The sequence below is a fragment of the Staurois parvus genome, unplaced genomic scaffold (genome assembly GCF_062004578.1).
Source record: "Staurois parvus isolate SC_StPar_1 unplaced genomic scaffold, SC_StPar_1.0 ptg000659l, whole genome shotgun sequence".
NCBI lineage: Eukaryota > Metazoa > Chordata > Amphibia > Anura > Ranidae > Staurois > Staurois parvus.
The window spans coordinates 308,369-328,309 of record NW_028318455.1 but is presented as its reverse complement, the minus strand read 5'-3'; the positions used below and the strand labels follow the sequence as shown (position 1 = coordinate 328,309).

Here is a 19,941-nt window from a genome sequence, read left to right as displayed (position 1 = left end):
GACGTAGCAGAATACATTTTTGCCTAAATTTGACGAAATTTGATTTATTTTTTTTTTATTTTTTTAATGTACATGATTTATAGCAAAAAGACAAAAATATATATATTTTTTTTTCTTTTTATAGCGCAGAAAATAAAAACTGCACAGGCAATCAAATTCCACCGAAAGAAAGATCAATTCGTGGGGAAAAAGGACGTAAATTTCATTTGGGTGCAGCATTGCATGACTGCGCAATCGTCAGTGAAAGTAACGTTAGAAAAGGCCTGGTCAGGAAGGCGTGAAAATCCTCAGGAGGGCAAGTGGTTAAAGCATTTGTGCAGGGTGTTGCACACATCTCTCCCACTGTATATTCCCTTGTGATTGGATGGGTGGCCTCTGAAAGGCAAAAAGAACCAAGTTAAGACCCCATAACCTGGTTCTTTTGATTGTTCAGAGGTCACCCTTATCTGACCCTACCTGAAAGGGTGCCCTCTCATTGCTTTCACCGCCGAGAGGTTGGCATCTTCATCCTGTAAGGAGCCTTTCCTAATGGTACAGGAGGACAGGGTTGTCCTGAGGCCTAAATCTTCTTTTCTTCCTAAGGTGGTTTCCTCCTTCCACCTCAACCAGGACCTTGTCCTTCAATCCTTACAGCCTGCTTTGAAACATCCCCAAGAAAACTTCTGTCCACTGTCTTGATGTGGTACGCATCTTCACGGTCTCTAACCTACAGCCTCTCTCAGACAATTGCAATTCATCCTTTGTGCTTCTTGAGGTTTTCCCGCAGGGGGCTCCCTGCTTGTTGCGCCACCATTGCTTGGTGGATTAGACAAGTCCTTATTCAAGCCTCATGGACTTTTCAGCAGCAGGCATCTTTTTCTCAGATTTGCAAGGCTGCCCCCCAGTCTTCTGTTCATGCTTTTTTAGCTTTGCCAAGTGAATGCTCAGGCCTTCTCTGATGCCAGTTTCAGGCATAAGATGCTACAAGCTGCTGAGTCTGTTAAGCCCTTCTTGACCCGTTTTGGGTCTGTTTGCTTGCTTTGTTGCCCATCCCTCAGTTGGACTTCTTTTTAGATGTATGTCTAACAATTATAGGATTTTTGACTTTACTGCAGACTGAAATGGTTTACACTGGTAACAGGCCCCCTCTCTTTGATTACCTTATTTATTGCTTGCAGAGTATGAGAGGTGTTCTATATGGAATGTCCCTATTTTGTGGGGTTTTGTTTTTTTTTTGGGGGGGGGGGGTTGCCAGTGTTTAATTGCCTCAAGGTAGCTGCATATAACCTATAGTTAAAGGTCAAAGTTTGTGTGTCCTGCACTGTACTCCAAAAAATAGATTTTACTTGCATTTCAGTTTTTTTTTTTTTTTGTTTTTTTTTTTCTAAGGCTTCTGGCTTTAATCAATTTCAGGAAATACCTTGCCTACATTCTGTAACCTGCTGACTAATGTCACGCATTTGAAATCCCAGTATTTGGATGTCTACCTAAGTACCTTGCATTTACTAAAGCATTCAGAATATCTAAAACTGTTTTTCTCCCATATTTGTGCACATAGAGCTGTCAAGCTTCAAAGAACTACATTACTAGATGCGTTTTAATGTTCTATCCAAGAAGCCTATAATGTCATGCATTTGTATGTGCCTTCTGTTATCTCTGCATAGGTCCTGAAGCTGGTACCTCCTTCATAACTGATCTGTAAAGCAGTGACATCAGCTGGCCTGCTTTATTAGTTATTGCCAAGACTGTGTCTCCTGCAGAATAGGCTTTTATAAGAATAGTTCTCCAGGCTGCAATCCCACCTTAGTCTAGTACATTCACATTTATCCCTTTCAGTATGCCCTGGAAGGTATCTTGGGAAAACTTAAGTTGGTCTCACTGGCTATTCAGTTTTCAGAAGACTTCCAGGACTTTTCCCTATTTGTTTTCTGGTGTTTTTTTGTCTGTCCTGTGGTCCCCTGTGAAAACTAACCAGCAATCTTGTGGGACCTCTATTTAGATACCTTATTGTGAAGGGTTTCCTGCTTGTGATGGAAGAAGCCTTTCTCTCAAGTGCTATCCTTGAAGTTTCCTGGAAATCCAGTTACTGTGTGGAGGTCATCTTTAAGTTTTTTTTATTTCTCCTTTGTACAAAGTGTATAACAAGAGAGCCGTACGTAAAAAATTTAAATATTTTGTGTTTTTAATGCAAGAATTCTGAAATGTCATTATCTTATTTTTAAAAGGGGTCCCAGTGGGGTGTGGACTTTGGAGGAGAAAGGTCTAAATCCAAAATTTGATACAACATTTGAAAATGCCAGTCCCTCTATAACACACATGGCACTTCTACAACTACAGAGAGTTGGTATCTTGGAGTTTTTGGTCAGTCAAAATGTGGATGGTCTACATTTAAGGTCTGGATTTCCCAGGTAAGCTATGTTGCAATATTTGTGTTTGGTGTCTTTAAATTATGGAGCCCATGACTAAGTAAAGCCTTTCATTTGCAGGGAACAGCTTGCAGAACTCCATGGAAACATGTTTGTTGAGGAGTGCACCAAATGTGGCAAGTGAGTATGTTTTTGTTTGAAAGTGGACATGTACTATATAACCAAGATACGTAGGAGGTACAGAAGTCATCTAAGTAATCTGGCCCCTCTTTCCCTTGCCTTACATTTCTCCAAATGAAAAACTGCTTCTCTTTTCATGCTATGTCTAGCAGAGTGGATGACAAGACTCCATGGTTTAAAGAAGTATGAGAAAGCTTTTAGCCCTTGGCCCTACTACAGCAGTGTAGTTTGTTCTGCAATCCTGTGACCTGCTTTCGGCTGACATCACTCAGCAGGTCCAGGCTCTGTAAAGATTCTGGCTTTGCAATCAGTATCCACCCAGATGCCTGGATTGGCATCTGCTCTGCCTCTCAGCAACTGAGAAAATCCGCTCCCTCCACAGCCTGGAGCAGCTGGAGGGACAGAGCTGAGAACCGATGTCTTACAGTCACCGACTCTCCACTGACTGAAGATTGAGAATCTAAACAAATCCTTTAATAGTAGAAATGAGAAACAATGGGGGGGATAATTTTTTCTATAAAAGTCATCTTGTGGTAATATCCAGATTTTGCATGTACAGCATTATTACAAAGGACTGGTACTTTTGGGTGTGCCCAAAAAGGCAAGTGAAGAGTAGAGGACTAGTCAACTCTTTCACCTGTAGCTTTTTCCTCTGTTACTGACTTACCACGCAGTCTTCCATGTTGTCTCTGTGGAGACAGCCATCTTGGTAGAGGAGTATGGCTTTGCTTCCTCATGTCAGAGTTGCCCACTTGAAACCTAGTGATCCGGTGACTACTGGTGTCATGATCTAGAAGCCACAGGAGATGTGGACTGAAATTCATGCACTGCAGATAATCAGGTACAGCTTTCAGGAAAGCCCTCAGGGTAATAAAGTGAGATCCCAAATTTCTTTGTATTAGGAATTAGAAGCAATCATGCCCTAAAAGATCTCACATTGCAGATACAGTATATTGCTATTTGATGGAAAAAGAGTGCTTATGCACAGTAACATATCAGGATGTGCACTACTCTTTGTGGAAGAATTCCACAAGAAAAGGTACTTTTTCTCACTATTGCATTGACACAGTTAACATTTCTAAATGTTCCTTATAGAAAAGCAAGTCATGATGTTTTGAGTTCAGGTATACTTGAGGCATATTTTGTAAAATGTTTTTTTTTTTATAGAAGACAATTCTAAATGTATTCCACATCAAACTGTAGAATATTTGATGATGCCAACCTCTTACCTTTTAGACAATATGTTCGAGACTGTGTTGTGGGAACGATGGGATTAAAACCTACTGGAAGACTTTGTGATGTTCCCAAAGTTAGGGGCCTACGGTCATGCAGGTAAGCAAAAAATTAGAGATGTATGAATTTTTGTGTTAAAATGGTAAACAAAACTATTTTTGTATTGCATTTACATGGTATAAATGGTACAGTATTTCATTAATAAGTGTATTTTTCAGAGATTACTTGTGACATAATTGACTGTAATCGTCTCTTAGAGGAAAGCTGATTGATACTATTCTGGATTGGGAGGATTCTTTGCCTGACAGAGATTTAAATTTAGCTGATGAAGCCTGCAGGTAATTTGAAATTAGATCTCCGTAACTTTAATATCCAAAGCCTAACATTTTCTTACTGGCTCTGCTTTTCTTCTTTTTTTTTTTTTTGCATAGAAAAGCAGATCTGGCAATCACACTTGGAACATCACTTCAGATTAAACCCAGTGGAAATCTTCCTCTTTTAACCAAGCGTAAAGGTGGAAAGTTAGTCATAGTCAACCTGCAACCAACCAAGCATGTGAGTTTTAACATTCTTTCTACTAACTTTTCTGAGTATGCTTTTGTATGCTCTGTATATTAGTGTTAAGAGATTAGGAGATTAACAGAACTGTTTGTAAATTTTTTTGAGTCGTGAGTGCCGTTCAGAACAAATACAAAGTAACACGAATATTTTATTTTTATTCTAAGTCTGTGTTTGACAGCAGTTGCTCAAGTGAGTCCTTGCTGTTGTTTTAACAATCATGAAATGCCAGGAATAGTGGAAGCTGCAAAGATGAGGAAAGGTAAAGGGGTTAAAGGGAAACACTTGCTGCAGCCTTATGGATGTGATTGGCAGCTACTTCCACAGAGCAGCACAGATGTTTCAGCCAATCGGAGCAGCTGGTGAATAAAAGCACAAAGGAGGGTGCACAGCTCTGGAGTGTTTGAACATGAGCTAGCAGCCATTCGATCACATTCAGAGCTGTGCACATCCGTTAGCTTGAACATATAACTGTGAGAATAGCCAAGCCATTGACCTGGGCAGGTACTGGAGAGTTGAGGAAAGTGGAAAGACAGCGCTAGACCTCAAGGTACACTCCAATTGTATTATCTTAAGATATTATGTTGGTGTAAATGATCTGGTTTCTGGACAGGCAGCTTCTACACCCCAGAGGATCTCCACAGTCTCCCTGGCTTGTAGTGTATTTTAAGCAAACTTGAAATTGAAGCACCACACCGCTGTTAAAGATCAGGGGTATAATTTAAAAAGTAGCCAACGCATTTCGGGCGTCCAAGTGCCCCCTTCATCAGGGTTAAAAGAAACATAAGATTTTTATTTCAATCTGACATCAATACAATGTCCCCTTAAAGGAGTCATAATTAAAACCACAGTCAATCATAATGAGAGTATCAAAAAAATGTTTTACATAAAAATGAGAACATGAGTGCTGAAAAAAAAAATGTATAATCATTATTGTTAAAATGGTATGTTGTGGTTGATATGTTGGCCTAATATAAAAGAGAAGAAAATAAATACATAGATTAATTGAAAAACATTGAGTAAAAATGTTGACATTGTATTGATGTCAGATTGAAATGAACATCTTATGTTCTTTTTTAGCCCTGATGAAGGGGCACTTGAACCCCCAAAACACGTCTGCTTCTCAACTTATACCTCTGACCTTTTAAATGGACTAAAGTTGTATCTGGACCTCTTAACAGTGGTGTGGCGCTTCAATTTCAACTTTTCTTACAAGGTACTGGAGAGGTCACTTTAAGCAGAAGTAGGATTACATCTGACAAAACCAGATATAAGGATTAATAATGGAAAGAGCAGATAAATGGTTACTGAATTAAAGCAAGACATTGTAGACTTGTGGATACAATCAGCAGCTGTGCAGGTAAGCAGCCAAGTTTACACACTGTTTGGACGTAATTGACAGCTTGTTAGCTGCTGATTACATCCTTTCAGCAAATCGGAACAGAGTCAGGTACCATTTTAATGGAAATTCATGGTTGCAGAAGGTACTTTGAGCTTAGAAAATGCAGCCAATGTTACTGTTACTGACCTGGCCAGCTGTTGGGCAGTTCTATTCTGTCGTAACCCTTTTGTCGGTGGCAGCGAAAAGGTTAAGTAAAACTTCTTAACCATATTTTCTTTTTTTCAATTGAAGGGACGCAGCATTTCACATTCATGAACCTTGGGGCATACTCCTGATATGCAGATTGGGTACTAGGCAAAAAAGACTGAGGCTGGTCCCTAAGCCCATAACCTCGTTTTTATCTACACTTTGTTTATTGTCCTCACATTGATTGGAGATCCTTCCCATCTTTTGTTTGAAGTAGTGATTCTTCAAAACAGACCCACCCTTTTTATTTATTTTTTTTTTGTTTGGAGTGCATAGATACCACCTTAAAATCCATACCTTCATTTAACGTGCTGGTAAAACCCTTACATACAGTGAAGGAAAGAATTATTTGATCCCCTGCTGATTTTGAATGTTTGCCACTCACAAAGAAATGATCCGTCTAAAAATTGAATGGTAGGTGTATTGTAATACTGAGACAGAATAGCAACAAAAAATTCAAAAGAAATGAATGTCTAACAAATTATGCTCTGATTTGCATGTTCATGAGGAAAATAAGTATTTGATCCCCTATCATTTAGCTGGATTTCTGGCTACCAGGTGTCTTTCATACAGGTAACAAGCTGAGATTAGAAGCAGTCTCTTAAAGGGAGTGCTGCTAATCTCATTTTGTTACCTGTATAAAAGACACCTGTCCATAGTAGTAATCAAACCATCCTATTCCAAACTCTCCACCATGGCAAAGACCAAAGAGCTGTCCAAGGATATCAGGGACAGGATTGTAGACCTACACAAGGCTGGACTGGGCTACCAAACTATCGCCAAACAGCTTGGTGAGAAGGTGACAACAGTTGGTGCAATCATTTGCAAATGGAAGAAACACAAATCAACTGTCGGTCTCCCTAGGTCTGGTGCACCATGCAAGATCTCACCTCGTGGAGTGTCAATGATCATGAGAGCAGTGAGGAATCATCCCAGAACTACACGTGAGGCTCTTGTCAATGATCTCCAGGCAGCTGGGACCACAGTCACCAAGAAAACAATTGGTAACACACGCCGACAAGGATTGAAAACCTGCAGTGCCCGCAAGGTCCCTCTGCTCAAGAAAGCACGTGTCCAGGCCTGTCTGAAGTTTGCCATTGAACATCTGAATGATGCAGAGTAGGACTGGTTGAAAGTGGTGTGGTCAGGTGAGACCAAATCGAGCTCTTTGGCCTCAACTCGCTGTGTTTGGAGGAGGAGGAATGCTGCCTATGACCCCAAGAACGCCATCCAAACTGTCAAACATGGTGGTGGAAACATTCTGCTTTGGGGGTGTTTTTTTTTTTTTTTTTTTTTTTTTTGCTAAGGGGACAGGACAACTGCACCGCATCAAAGGGACGATGGACGGGGCAACGTACCATCAAATCTTGGGTGAGAACCTTCCTCCCTCGGCCAAGGCAACAAAGGAGTGGCTCAAGAAGAAGCACATTAAGGTCCTGGAGTGGCCTAGCCAGTCTCCAGACCTTAATCCGATTGAAAATCTGTGGAGGGAGCTGAAAGTTCGAGTTGCCAAATGTCCGCCATCAAACCTTAATGACTTGGAGAGGATCTGCCAAGAGGAGTGGGCCAAAATCCCTCCTGAGATGTGTGCAAACCTGGTGGCCAACTACAAAAAACGTCTGACCTCTGTGATTGCCAACAAGGGATTTGCCACCAAGTACTAAGTCATGTTTTGTGAAGGGGATTAAATACTTATTTCCTTCATGAACATGCAAATCCATGCATAATTTGTTAGACATGCATTTCTTTTGAATTTTTTGTTGCTATTGTGTCTTTCAGTGTTACAATACACCTACCATTCGATTTTTAGACTGATCATTTCTTTGTGAGTGGGCAAACATTCAAAATCAGCAAGGGATGAAATACTTATTTCCTTCACTGTATACCTAGTGTAGAGACCGACCTCAGGTGATACACAGAGATGAAACAAATCCTTTCCTGCTACATAAGTTGTATTTGTCTATCTGCAGTCTTCTCTTTATCTGTTCAAGGTGCTGAATTTATTAAGCTTGTCTGCTATTTCAGAATAAAGTGGGAGGAGAACTGAAGTTACACTCTGCAGAGCTCAGTGAGTTCAGAGAGCTGATTTGAGCGAAGAGACTCACCCCCTTTCACATAGCTCACAGGAACAGAGCTGAGCCTGTCACTCTGCTGGAGCTCCTTCCCGTCGCCATTTTTTCCTCTTGGTGTCAGGAAAACTTGTCAGAAGCTGATTAGCAGAGAAAGGAAGTGGTAGACGTAAATGACACTTAGTGCTCTTAATTAAGACAAGTACACACTATAGAGGAATATGCGTTGTTCATATTTCATGTCTGAGGTTTACAACCACTTTAAGGTTAAGGGCCTGGTGTGTGTATGTATAATAAATAACTCACTCTCCAACTTTGTGTGGCCTTCAGATTAGCACAACAACAGTGCATAGAGAGCGTCATGGAATATGTTTCCATGGCCAAGCAGCTGCATCCAAGCCTTACATCACCAAATGTCAGATGAATTGGTGTAAAACACACCGCCACTGTACTCTAGAACAGTGGAGATGTGTTCTCTGGAGTGACGAATCACGCTTCTCTATCTGGTAATCCGATAGACGTGTCTGGGTTTGGCGGTTGCCAGGAGAATGGTACTTGCCTGACTGCATTGTGCCAAGTGTAAAATTTGGTGGATGGAGGATTATGGTGTGGGGTTGTTTTTCAGGGGTTGGGCTTGGCCCCTTAGTTCCAGTGAAGGGAACTCTTAAGGTGTCGGCACACCAGGACATTTTGGACAATTTCATGCTCCCAACTTTGTGGGAACAGTTGGGGGATGGCCCCTTCCTGTTCAAACATGACTGTGCACCAGTGCACAAAGCAAGGTCTATAAAGACATGGATGAGCAAGTTTCAGGTGGAGGCACTTGCTGGCCTGCACAGAGTCCTGACCTCAACCCGATAGAACACCTTTGGAATGAATTAGAGCAGAGACTGCGAGCGAGGCCTTCTCTCCTGACATCAGTGCCTGACCTCACAAATGCGTATCTGGAACAATGGTCAAACATTCCCATAGACACATTCCTAAACCTTGTGCACAGCCTTCCCAGAAGAGTTGAAGCTGTGTTATAGCTGCAAAAGGGTGGGCCAACTCCATATTTAACCCTACGAACTAAGACTGGGATACCTTTTTAAAGTTCATGTACGTGTAAAGTCAGGCGTCACAATACTTTTGGCAATATAGTGTGTGTGTGTGTCTCTATATCTCACAGAAGTGAGTACACCCCTCACATTTTTGTTAATATTTTATTATATCTTTTCATGTGACAATACTGAAGAAATGACAATTTGCTACAATGTAAAGTAGCGAGTGTACAGCTTGTATAACAATGTAAATTTGCTGTCCCCTCAAAATAACTCCACACACAGCCATTAATGTCTAAACCGCTGGCAACAAAAGTGAGTACACCTTTAAGTGAAAATGTCCTAATTGGACCCAGTTATCCATTTTCCCTCCCTGTTGTCATGTGATTCGTTAGTATTACAAGGTCTCAGGTGTGTTAAATTTGGTGTTCTTTCTCATACTGGTCACTGGAAGTTCAACATGGCACCTCATGGCAAAGAACTCTGAGGATCTTAAAAAAAAGAATTGTTGCTCTAGAAGAAGATTGCCAAGACCCTGAAAATGAGCTGCAGCACGGTGGCCAAGACCATACAGCGGGTTTAACAGGAAGGTTACACTCAAAACAGGACTCGCCATGGTCGACCATGGGTGAGTGCACACGCTCAGTGTCATATCCAGAGGTTGTCTTTGGGAAATAGACATATTAGTGCTGCCAGCATTGCTGCAGAAGTTGAAGGGGTAGGGGGTCAGCCTGTCAGTGCTTAGACCATACTCCGCACACTGCATCAAATTGGTCTGCATGGCTGTCGTCCCAGAAGGAAGCCTCTTCTAGAGATGATGCACAAGAACGTCTACAAATTGTTTGCTGAAGACAAGCAGACTAAGGACATAGATTACTGGAACCGGATGAAACCAAGATAAACTTATTTGGTTCAGATGGTGTCAAGCGTGTGTGGTGGTAACCAGGTGAGGAGTACTAAGACAAGGGTTTCTTGCCTACAGTCAAGCATGGTGGTAGGAGTGTCATGGTCTTGGGCTGCATGAGTGCTGCCGGCACTGGGGAGCTACAGCTCATTGAGGGAACCATGAATGCCAACATGTACTGTGACATACTGAAGCAGAGCATGATCCCCTCCCTTCGGAGACTGGGCCGCAGGGCAGTATTCCAACATAATGACCCCAAACACACCTCCAATATGACCACTGCCTTGCTAAAGAAGCTGAGGGTAAAGGTGATGGACTGGCCAAGCATGTCTCCAGACCTAAACCCTATTGAGCATCTGTGGGGCATCCTTAAATGGAAGGTGGAGGAGCGCAAGGTCTAACATCCACCAGCTTCGTGATGTCGTCATGGAGGAGTGGAAGAGGACTCCAGTGGCAACCTGTGAAGCTCTGGTGAACTCCATTCCCAGGAGGGTTAAGGCAGTGCTTGAAAATAATGGTGGCCACACAAAATATTGACACTTTGGCCCAATGTGGACATTTTTCACTTAGGGTTGTACTCACTTTTGTTGAGTTATTTTGAGGGGACAGCAAATTTACACTGTTATGCAAGCTGTACACTCACTACTTTACATTGTAGCAAAGTGTCATTTCTTCAGTGTTGTCACATGAAAAGCTATAATAAAATATATTCAAAAGTGTGTGTGGGTGGGTGGAAAATCCTTGGCGGTTTATTTGCAGAACACAGCAACTGGGAACTATCATTTATGGCATGTATAAAAAATATATACCGTATTTTCCGGCGTATAAGACGACTGGGCGTATAAGACGACCCCCTACCTTTCCTGTTTAAAATGTAGTGTTTGGGCTATACTCGCCGTATAAGACTACCCCTCTTCCAGTGCACACCAGTGGGAAGAATCATGCCCCATCATTGGTGTCAGTGGGAGGAATAGTGCCCCATCATTGGTATTAGTGGGAGGAATAGTGCCCCATCATTGGTGTCAGTGGGAGGAATAGTGCCCCATCATTGGTGTCGGTGGGAGGAATAGTATAACATCATTGGTGTCAGTGGAGGGGGGGGAGGAATAGTATCCCATCATTGGTGTCAGTGGGGGGTGGAATAGTGCCCCATCATTGGTGTCATTGGGGGGTGGAATAGTGCCCCATCATTGGTGTCAGTGGGGGTGGAATAGTGCCCCATCATTGGTGTCAGTGGGGGGGGGGGGAGGAAAAGTGCCCCATCGTTGGTGTCAGTGGGGGGGAGGAAAAGTGCCCCATCGTTGGTGTCGGTGGGAGGAATAATGCCCCATCATTGGTATCAGTGACACCAACGATGGGGCACTATTCCTCCCACTGACACTTGCTGACTCCTGTTCCAGTATGGTGCTGCTGCAGCCAGCATATGTGGTTGCAGCAGCACCTAAGCACGGCACACTTACCTGCATCTCCACTCGATTTTCGCGGGGCCGCTCAGCTCCGCCTCCTCGCCGGTGATTGGCAGCCTGTGTGCCTTTCCTGAGCTACAATTCTGGCTGCCAATCACCGGTGAGGAGGCGGAGCCGAGCAGCCGCGCGAACATCCAGTGGACGAACCGAAGGAAGGAGCAGCCGCGCTTCCTGGACCGGATCGTCGTGGGATCCGGAGCCAGGTAAGAGACAGCAGCCCCTGCCCACCCATGTACTTAGTTTCCCTTCTGTTGGAAGGGGGGGGGGGCGGCGGCGGCACCGCGCCGCCCCCCTAAAAAGTGTCAGCATGCCGTTACCGGCGTATAAGACGACCCCCGACTTTTGGGAAGATTTTCAAGGGGTAAAAAGTCGTCTTATACGCCGGAAAATACGATATGTGTGTTGCGCTCCACAGTGAATTTGTGATATCTATGTAAAATTAATAAATATGCAAAATAAATATAGTGATATAATAAATTAATAAAAATCATTAATTCCAAAACAATCTATAAAAAATGTGCTAGTTTAGTATAATATACATCTATATATGTGCAAAGTCCACAAGAAAATCAAATCCAATATAAATGAAAATCCATTAAAATTGAAAGAGTGCTTGTATCCAGAAACACCACTTGTTAATTTTTCACAATGTGCACTTCGTGAGTAAGTGCACATGGAGAAAAATTACCAATTTATATTTTTGGCATGCGGTCACAGTTCCATCAGCAGGAACTACTGTCTATAATTAAAACGTATTAGCTAGCCTCTAATGGGCATGATCATGTGCATTTCAATAAATGTCTATCTGATCACATTAATTTTAGTTTTTCTAAGCAATCTAGTGTTGTTTGAGGCGATTTCCTAATTAGCCGTTTATTCCTTTTTCCACTCCCAAGGATCGGTATGCTGACTTGCGCATTTATGGTTATGTCGATGAGGTGATGGCACAACTTATGCAACATCTAGATATTAAAATACCTATATGGACTGGCATATCTACTAAAATAGAATCAAGTGAGCACAATCCTGAATCCAAAGTGGTATCAAACTGTAATGGAGATCTGGCTTCTTTAGAGTGCAAAGAGAGTAAGCGGGAATGTTGTGTCGAGATCTCCAGTCTGCCAAAGCAAAGTTGAAATCAATTGTGTATGGCTGCATATATGTGCTTTCAGGGTGTATATATGCTTGTTTTAGTGTATAAATATGTATTTTCTTCATAAGGATTAGTTATCCTAAATTGTAAGTTTCCTTCAAGAGAAGAATAAAATATACCGCCAAAACCATGAAAAAACCTATGTTGATGATTTGGCTAATTGATGTACGTGGTATGTACTTCTTTCAGATGTGTTATGGGAGTTCTTTACAGAACTGCCATACATTCCCTCCTTAGACCATGGTGCATTTGTTTACGGTTTTGGAACTGTCCAACGAACTTGTGTTCATTTGACCCCAGATTCCACACATAGAGTCCCACAAAATAACCAGTACAAATGTCATCAAATATTCTCCATCACAAGGAATATAATAAAATACTGCAGGTGTACATTTTACAGACTTTAGACCATTACATGAGTACTTCATGAGCATATGCTCACAACCTTATTTCCCTGTCCTATATTAAGAGCTGTTTCTGTTTTTGAGCACAAAGGGATAATCCCCCCTTCTTTTTTTTTTTTTTTTTTTCTCTCTCAACTCATTAGAAATCTTTCATACATAATACTGTATATGTATACATACGCTCCTCTCCATAATTTACAACCTGCAACTTGTCAAACTCTCACAGGTTACCACTTGTTTTCCTGGCCTTTCCACTACACTCCTTGCTTCCAGCAATCTGCAATTGCTTTCAATAGTATAATGCTTCTATGCCTCAAAATCTTAACTCTTGGCCACTCCATTAAACTGCTCACCCTCCATAAGCCCTAGCTGTTAATGGCAAATAGCTCATCTCCTGCTTGAACCCATGATTTCCCCTCAGCTCATCTGTTCTCACTTTCTCTGTGCAAGCTCTGTGTGCTTCACCACAATATCTCTATACAACACATCTTTCATATCCTCAGCACCTCACTATCCCACTTCTAGATGCTTTACTACATTCTTTACCTCCTGTGCCCTGTTTCAATCTGCACTACACCCATGTTTCCCTAAATTCCGAACTACACGCTTCTTACTGTTCCCAATTAGATATAAGCTCTTTTTGCTACTCTGTAACATGCTATTCCTCCCCCATTCCTCATTATGTACTGCTAGTAATATGGATCCCTGTGAAGGCTGAGATTGAACTCTGCAGTCACTTTTGCAGCAGTTTGTTTTCTTATTCCAGGTCACAATCCTGCGCAGTGTCCTCTTGTATCTTTCAGCCAGTTGACTGCACTTATGCTTATCAGACATTTTCCCGTAAACTATATATGCCGTCATAACCTTTCCTACTGTACCTCACAACACAGCAAATAAATTGGCAACTTCAGTCACAGAAGCACCAGCTAAGCTGGCACCAATAATTTGCCCTCTTAAAGCTTTGAAAGCTCTGACAAGACTCCGTATTACTAGCCATGCATGTAGTGAGTGGTGAAAGTTATGCTTTCCACCTGTTAACTAGGTGTCTTATCACACAGCGAAAGCAGAAGAGTGTTGCATCACTTCCGCTTTCAAAGCATAACATGTCACTTTCACACCTGCAAACCATGTAGTTTCCTTTTTTCTTTTTTTTTTTGGTCCAACCCCAATAATGTGCACTTGACAAATTGACCTAACAAAGAGGCAGTCTGTCTCAAAATGCGTTATCATGGCAACCGGAATCTCAGCATAGTTCAGAGGTGTTAGTGTTGAAGAGGAGTCCAGTCTGTTTCCTGGTTACATCCCTGTTCATTGTTTGCTGACATCCTGCCACTCTGCTTTGCCTTGATGGTCTGGCTGTCAGCATGTCCAGATTAGAGATGAGAAGGCCTGAAGAAAAAAAAAAAAAACTTTTTTTTTTTTTTTTTTTCCCCAAAGCCATTTTTTTTACCAGAAACATTGAAAATAAAAGTGTGTGAAATATGTTATTTTACAATGGTAATATGTTTGACATGGTATTCAATCTATATAGCATGAAGACCTCCAGTGAAAAATGATGTATGTAAAGTCTTAAAATATTGCAAGTTTTCTCAGCTGAAGACAAGCGAATCCTGAAATACAATTCAAGTAACACTGTAGTTATCACTGACGTTCTCAGACAAGAGAAATATGCATTTCTACCACTAGGCTTCATCCTGTGCTACCTACAGTTGGTGATTGTTGGGATACAGTAGATGATGGTTTCTGTCCTTTTATCTCAGGCCTCAATTGAGAGGTAAGAGGGTAAAATTTACAAATTATTATATCTTTAAAACCTATAGTCTGTTCAGTAAATTGTTTGTATTTTCTTTTCCTTCTCCCAGTAAAATGGTGAGACCAACATCTAGAGTTTTGAAACATTTCCGTGGTGCATTTTCTACTGAGAGCAAAGCTACGATGTAAAAATATTTAGAGAAGAAATAGTCTCTTCCAAGTGCTACATGGATGACCAAACACATCCTTACATGCCCGAGGTGCCCTAATCCCTCGTCCACACTAGTGCGTGCTGTGCAGTCCCGCGGTTTCTTGGGCATGACAGCCCATGTATTGAATGGGCTGCTGTGCCCGCGTTTCACACAAGGAAAAGGATCATGTACCCTTTCCAAAACGCATCATCTTTTTTGACCATGCGGCTCCTGCAGTCACGCTGCAGGATGAGATGTGTGGTGATGACAGAATGAATACACAAATTAAAAATGCAAGTAACGTTTCCCTCTAGGATTTTCTGTCCAGAAACTCTGCTTTTGGTGTAGTTTTATTTAACGGTTTCTAGCCCTTTTTTTGCTTATTAGGGAAAGGTGGGTGGTTACCTGTTCTGTCATGTATAGTTGAAATGTTCTTTACATATACAGTCTTTGTTATTCTATTTGTAATTAAAAAAAAAAAAAAAAGATTTTAAAAAGCAAATTTAGTTTATGTACTGTATAAGCTGTACTTTTATTTCACGCATAATGCTTTTATATACACTGCATTTCACATTCCCAGTGTAACACAATGATTTTCAATTTATATAACTATTTTACACTGACTTTTTTTTTTGTCTTTGAAAATTTTAAAAAATTTGTGTTTTTTTTTTTTTTTAATTTTTTTTTTTTTTGGGAAAAAACGGAGAAATTGTGGACTTTGATGCCATTATGAGACTTTGCATTTATCTTATTGTAATCCATGCTAATTTATTTAGCATTACATTTTTTTTTAGAATACTCCCATAAATTCATTTTTCTAATCCATTTATTTTCAGAACATTTTTAACATGTATGTTCATATATATATATAATACACAATTTTTATGGGCTCAATTCACGAAAGGGTATCGTATCGCATGCAGGATTTGAGCCATGCAATATTGAAAATGTCAATTCACTATCTCTTTATGCATTCTTAACCTCAAAAAGCCAAACAATGTCAATGTCAGTTCACTGAAGTAAATAAGTGCATGTGTCAAATAAGTAGTGGCCTGTGCATGCAAAAGTTAAGGAATGTATGAACTTTCAGCTTGTTGTTAAGGAGTCGACACCCACTGCGTCCTTAACACTTATGTACTCCATACTCATTCACATGGGAGGGATGGGATCAGGGGCCCCCTTGATAAAAGGGCCTTCCAGATTTCAGTAAGTTGCCACCCACAACCATCGGTTCAGGGTTAAGGGAAAGAGTCCCTAGTCTTCATAAACGAGGTGCTTGGGGTGAGCTTCCCTCCCCCATGTTGAGGGCATGTGGCCTGGTATAGTGCAGAAAGGGTGGCGAATGTTCTCACTCGTCACACCCCACATTCCCCCCCCCCCCCCAACCCCCTTGTCTGGCTTCATGCTTGGCTAAGGGTTTGGAATGGATTTTGAGGGGGACCTGATGCCATTTTCTAATTTTTGGCGTGAGGTTCCCCCCAAGAAAAATCCATAGCAGACCCAAAGAGCCTAATATGGTTTTAGGGGAGTGCTGTTTTGTGCTTTCTTTTTTTACATTTTTTTTTACCCTGGCTCTTTTGCATACATTCTGTTGCCCGCTGACTGCAGAACAACAGATGTCATGGTATAAAGCAGTAAATATACGAGTGCTGGGTAACATCTAAAACAACAAACAGGATAAGCAGCCAGCAAAATAAGAGGGAATGCCTTAAATCCTCCAATAATATACAAAATAATCAATAAAATGCAGCGCTAAAGTATACAGATTAAAATGACGTAAATAAATAAATGAAAGCCCTTTTATAATGTGTAATTACACGAAACGCGTCAGAGAGACCCCCCCTGTGCATGGATTACTGACCTATTATGCTACTCTATTATAAATTCCTGGATGTAAGTGTCCGTTTTTTTACTTGTTTATAAATTGTAACTCCACTTGTCTAATAAATACTACACTATTGGAGTTTTTTCTTTTTCTCTGGGCTCATTTTTTTTAGAGTTTGTGAGCCCCCCCTTTCCTTCAAGGTGGAACATGGAAGGCGACTTACACTTAAGTGTATGATCTCCCCGGTGGCTGAAATCCGTACCACATGATGTATCTAATATGATGATTATACACTACACTGTAATGAGGAAATCTGCCTTGGTCTGATGACATCTGGTGACTCAACTCCACCTGACGACTTCACCTGTTTGCAGAGTTCCCGCTTCCAGGGTACCTTGGAGTAGGTCTTATTTACTCCAATGCACAAAACTATGTGCTATCGGGTTAGTGCATTGTATACTCATTCTCCACAGCCACGGAAGTCACGATAATCTAACAGCTATTTAATGAACCATGATTATTACATTGCACCTTTTTCTAAAGATGTCATGGTAGTTAAAGTGGTTCTAAAGGCTGAAGGTTTTCTACCTTCATACATTCTATGCATGAAGGTAAAAAACATAGGTAAATATTAGAGGGAGCTGGGAGCACACCTGAGTCCAATCTCTCCCTCCTCATTGGTTGAGACACAGCAGTGTGAGAGGAGGGTCCAGCAGCGGCAACGAGGGACCTGAAATGAAAAAGATTGGGGCTAATGTAAGTATGACATGTTTGTTTAAATAAAAAAAAAAACTGACCCTTTAGTATCACTTTAAAGTGAAATTTTAGTTGGAACATAAATTTCTGCTAGGTCACTTCATGCTGGACCATTTTGCAGATATAAATATGTAAAACATTAAAACAATAGGTGCGTATACGGTTTACATTCCAGTAATATACTGTCTCGCTCTGCACATGCTTTGTTCTCTTTTTAAGTCCTGAATTTGTAGAGGCCAATCTACTGAGACTACAGATTTAATGCTGCTCAGCACTCTGGGCGTTCGCAAAATTGCAGCCTCCAGCAAGAAGAAATTTGGGGCAATTTACTGCACACACTAATTTTGGTAGCATAATTAGCAATGTAGAATGTATGTTTTTGCTAAAGAATATTATTTTTCATCAACTTTGTTATGGGTAAAGTTCCACATTAAGGATGCGGCAGCTCCTTATAGAAGTACAGTCAAAAGTGGCGTTATCCTTTTTAAAATCTTACGTTTACCTACTTAAAAAATAAAACAAAGCACAATGGACATTATTTTTCTTCTGTGTGATGTGTTCCTTGTGCTTCTGCCTTCTAGTTCAGTAAAAATCTTTCATCCTTCAACACCTCACAGAATCTCTATGCCTTATTATCTGGGCTTCAACCGTCAAACCATTAAAGGAGAATTACAGCGTACAAAGCGTACTTTCAAGGCTGTACATCTGTGGATTACCGGGGGGAGGGTCAGAGCAGACAGAGGTGACTGACAGCTGTTGAGGATGCTGACAGGTTCCCGCTCTGGTTGTTGAGGATATTAGCAGGTGCTGGCTCCCTAACAACAATATATTTTTTAAAGTTTTACTAAACCCACAACAGTAAAATCTGTTTGTACATGCAGTAAAGCATACTTGTTATATTCACTGTGAAGGGGTTAATCTTCCACAATGTGTAAAAAGGATGTATGATCCTCTCTTCTCTGATCCTCCCCTTCTTTCAGTGTCTCCCAAATATCTCCTGATAGAACAGAGGCTAGGGACAAGCTGCACATGCTCAGTTTTGTGTGTATTGCTAGAGAATTGTACTCTTCCAAGGAAAAAAAAAAAAAAACGTGATCAGCACAAGGCATCCTGCTACAAGAGCATAAAAACCTCCTCCTACAAGCTGTAACCAGTGCTCTGCTGGACACTGAGAGAAGTCACAAGACTGTTCTACCTGCTGATGAGAAAAGGTATTTAGCAGTTTATATTTACTAAAATAGTTGCATTTCCGTGTACTGTGGGAGACCAGATAGAGTGAGTGCAGGGTCCTGGGTTTAGTAACACTTTACATATTACATGGCTGGACCACTACCTATTTAACACGTGTTTACTTACTTTAACACTGTTTTATGTGGTATTTACCAAGCATATTTGCTTTTTGAGGCACATATAGGGATAGTGAATTTTTATTTATTTATTTATTTATATATATATATATATATATATATATATATATATATATAGTGTATGTGTGATATTTGGGGGAAATGTGTCCTGTGACCTAAATACCGAATGCAATAGACTTTTGTGAATGGAGCCCAATGTCTCCGATTTTTTTATTTTGGAGTATAGATGCTGATTCAATCTGCAGTTTGCCTTTTTGGGTTGTTTTCTGTTGTATTTCTTCATTGACAAAAAGATCAAATTGGGGGTATAACATGCCACAGAAACCTAGATAGAGTGGAGAGAGATTAGAACTCAGCTCAAGGTGTTTTTTTGTTTTTTTTTTTTGTTTTTTTTTTTAATTGCTGTCTATGCCTCCATTAGAAACATTCAGCCTCTCTATTTTTGCTTGTTTATCATTATCACTGCAGTGAAAGATAAAGAAAATGCAACATTTTGTAATCTTTTTTTTTTTTAATTTTGTCTTTGTTGCTGCTGTTCGAACTAGATAGACTTTTTTTTTTTTTTTTTTTTTTTTTTTTTCAACCTCACTAACTATGTAACGGGACAGGAAATAAAACTGAATCTTCGTTGGCCAAAATAAAATAAATATTTAAAAAAAGATAGCTTTTATAAGCCTCAATTAGTTTTATCCAAAACTAAAATATCTGCCTTTAGTTCAACTTAATTGTTATAAATTGACAATTATCGTTAATTACTATTTTTAATTCTGCTTGTGTTATTCAAAGGATGAAGTATTAGAAATGTAGTCAAGTTCTTTCCCTTACAGTCATTCTATGTTGATGATCATTTTTATACTGAAGTAAATATTATGTTACACACGCATTGTCTGTTTGCCTTTTCATTTTTGTCTCTACCTTATTCTGTAGCTAGGGGATGCCTTATATTAGCGATGGTGAACCTTTCTGAGCCTGAGTGCCCAAACTGCAACACAAAACCAACTTGTTTATTTGAAAGTGCCAACACTGCAATTAAACCTGAATACTGCGGTTTTTAGTTTAGACAAAAAAAACTCAGACAGTTGTCTGAACTAAATGACATATTTTGTCTTA

At 40.5% G+C, this 19,941-nt stretch overlaps 1 protein-coding gene across 2 annotated transcripts in view; it reads left to right on the top strand.

The window, feature by feature from the left end:
• Nucleotides 1–19,711, top strand: part of SIRT6 (sirtuin 6) — a 57,033-nt gene extending 37,322 nt beyond the window's left edge. The window contains exons 3-8 of one of the 2 annotated variants that reach the window (XM_089694310.1): nt 2,205–2,387; nt 2,466–2,525; nt 3,762–3,857; nt 4,016–4,096; nt 4,190–4,313; nt 12,280–19,711. In XM_089694310.1, the coding sequence (XP_089550436.1) occupies nt 2,205–2,387; nt 2,466–2,525; nt 3,762–3,857; nt 4,016–4,096; nt 4,190–4,313; nt 12,280–12,519 (784 nt within the window). In that variant the 3' untranslated portion in view covers nt 12,520–19,711. Of the gene's footprint in view, nt 1–2,204; nt 2,388–2,465; nt 2,526–3,761; nt 3,858–4,015; nt 4,097–4,189; nt 4,314–7,929; nt 9,095–12,279 lie in introns of those variants that run through there. The other variant, XM_089694311.1, reaches the window with a different exon arrangement.
• Nucleotides 19,712–19,941: the final 230 nt, after the last annotated feature.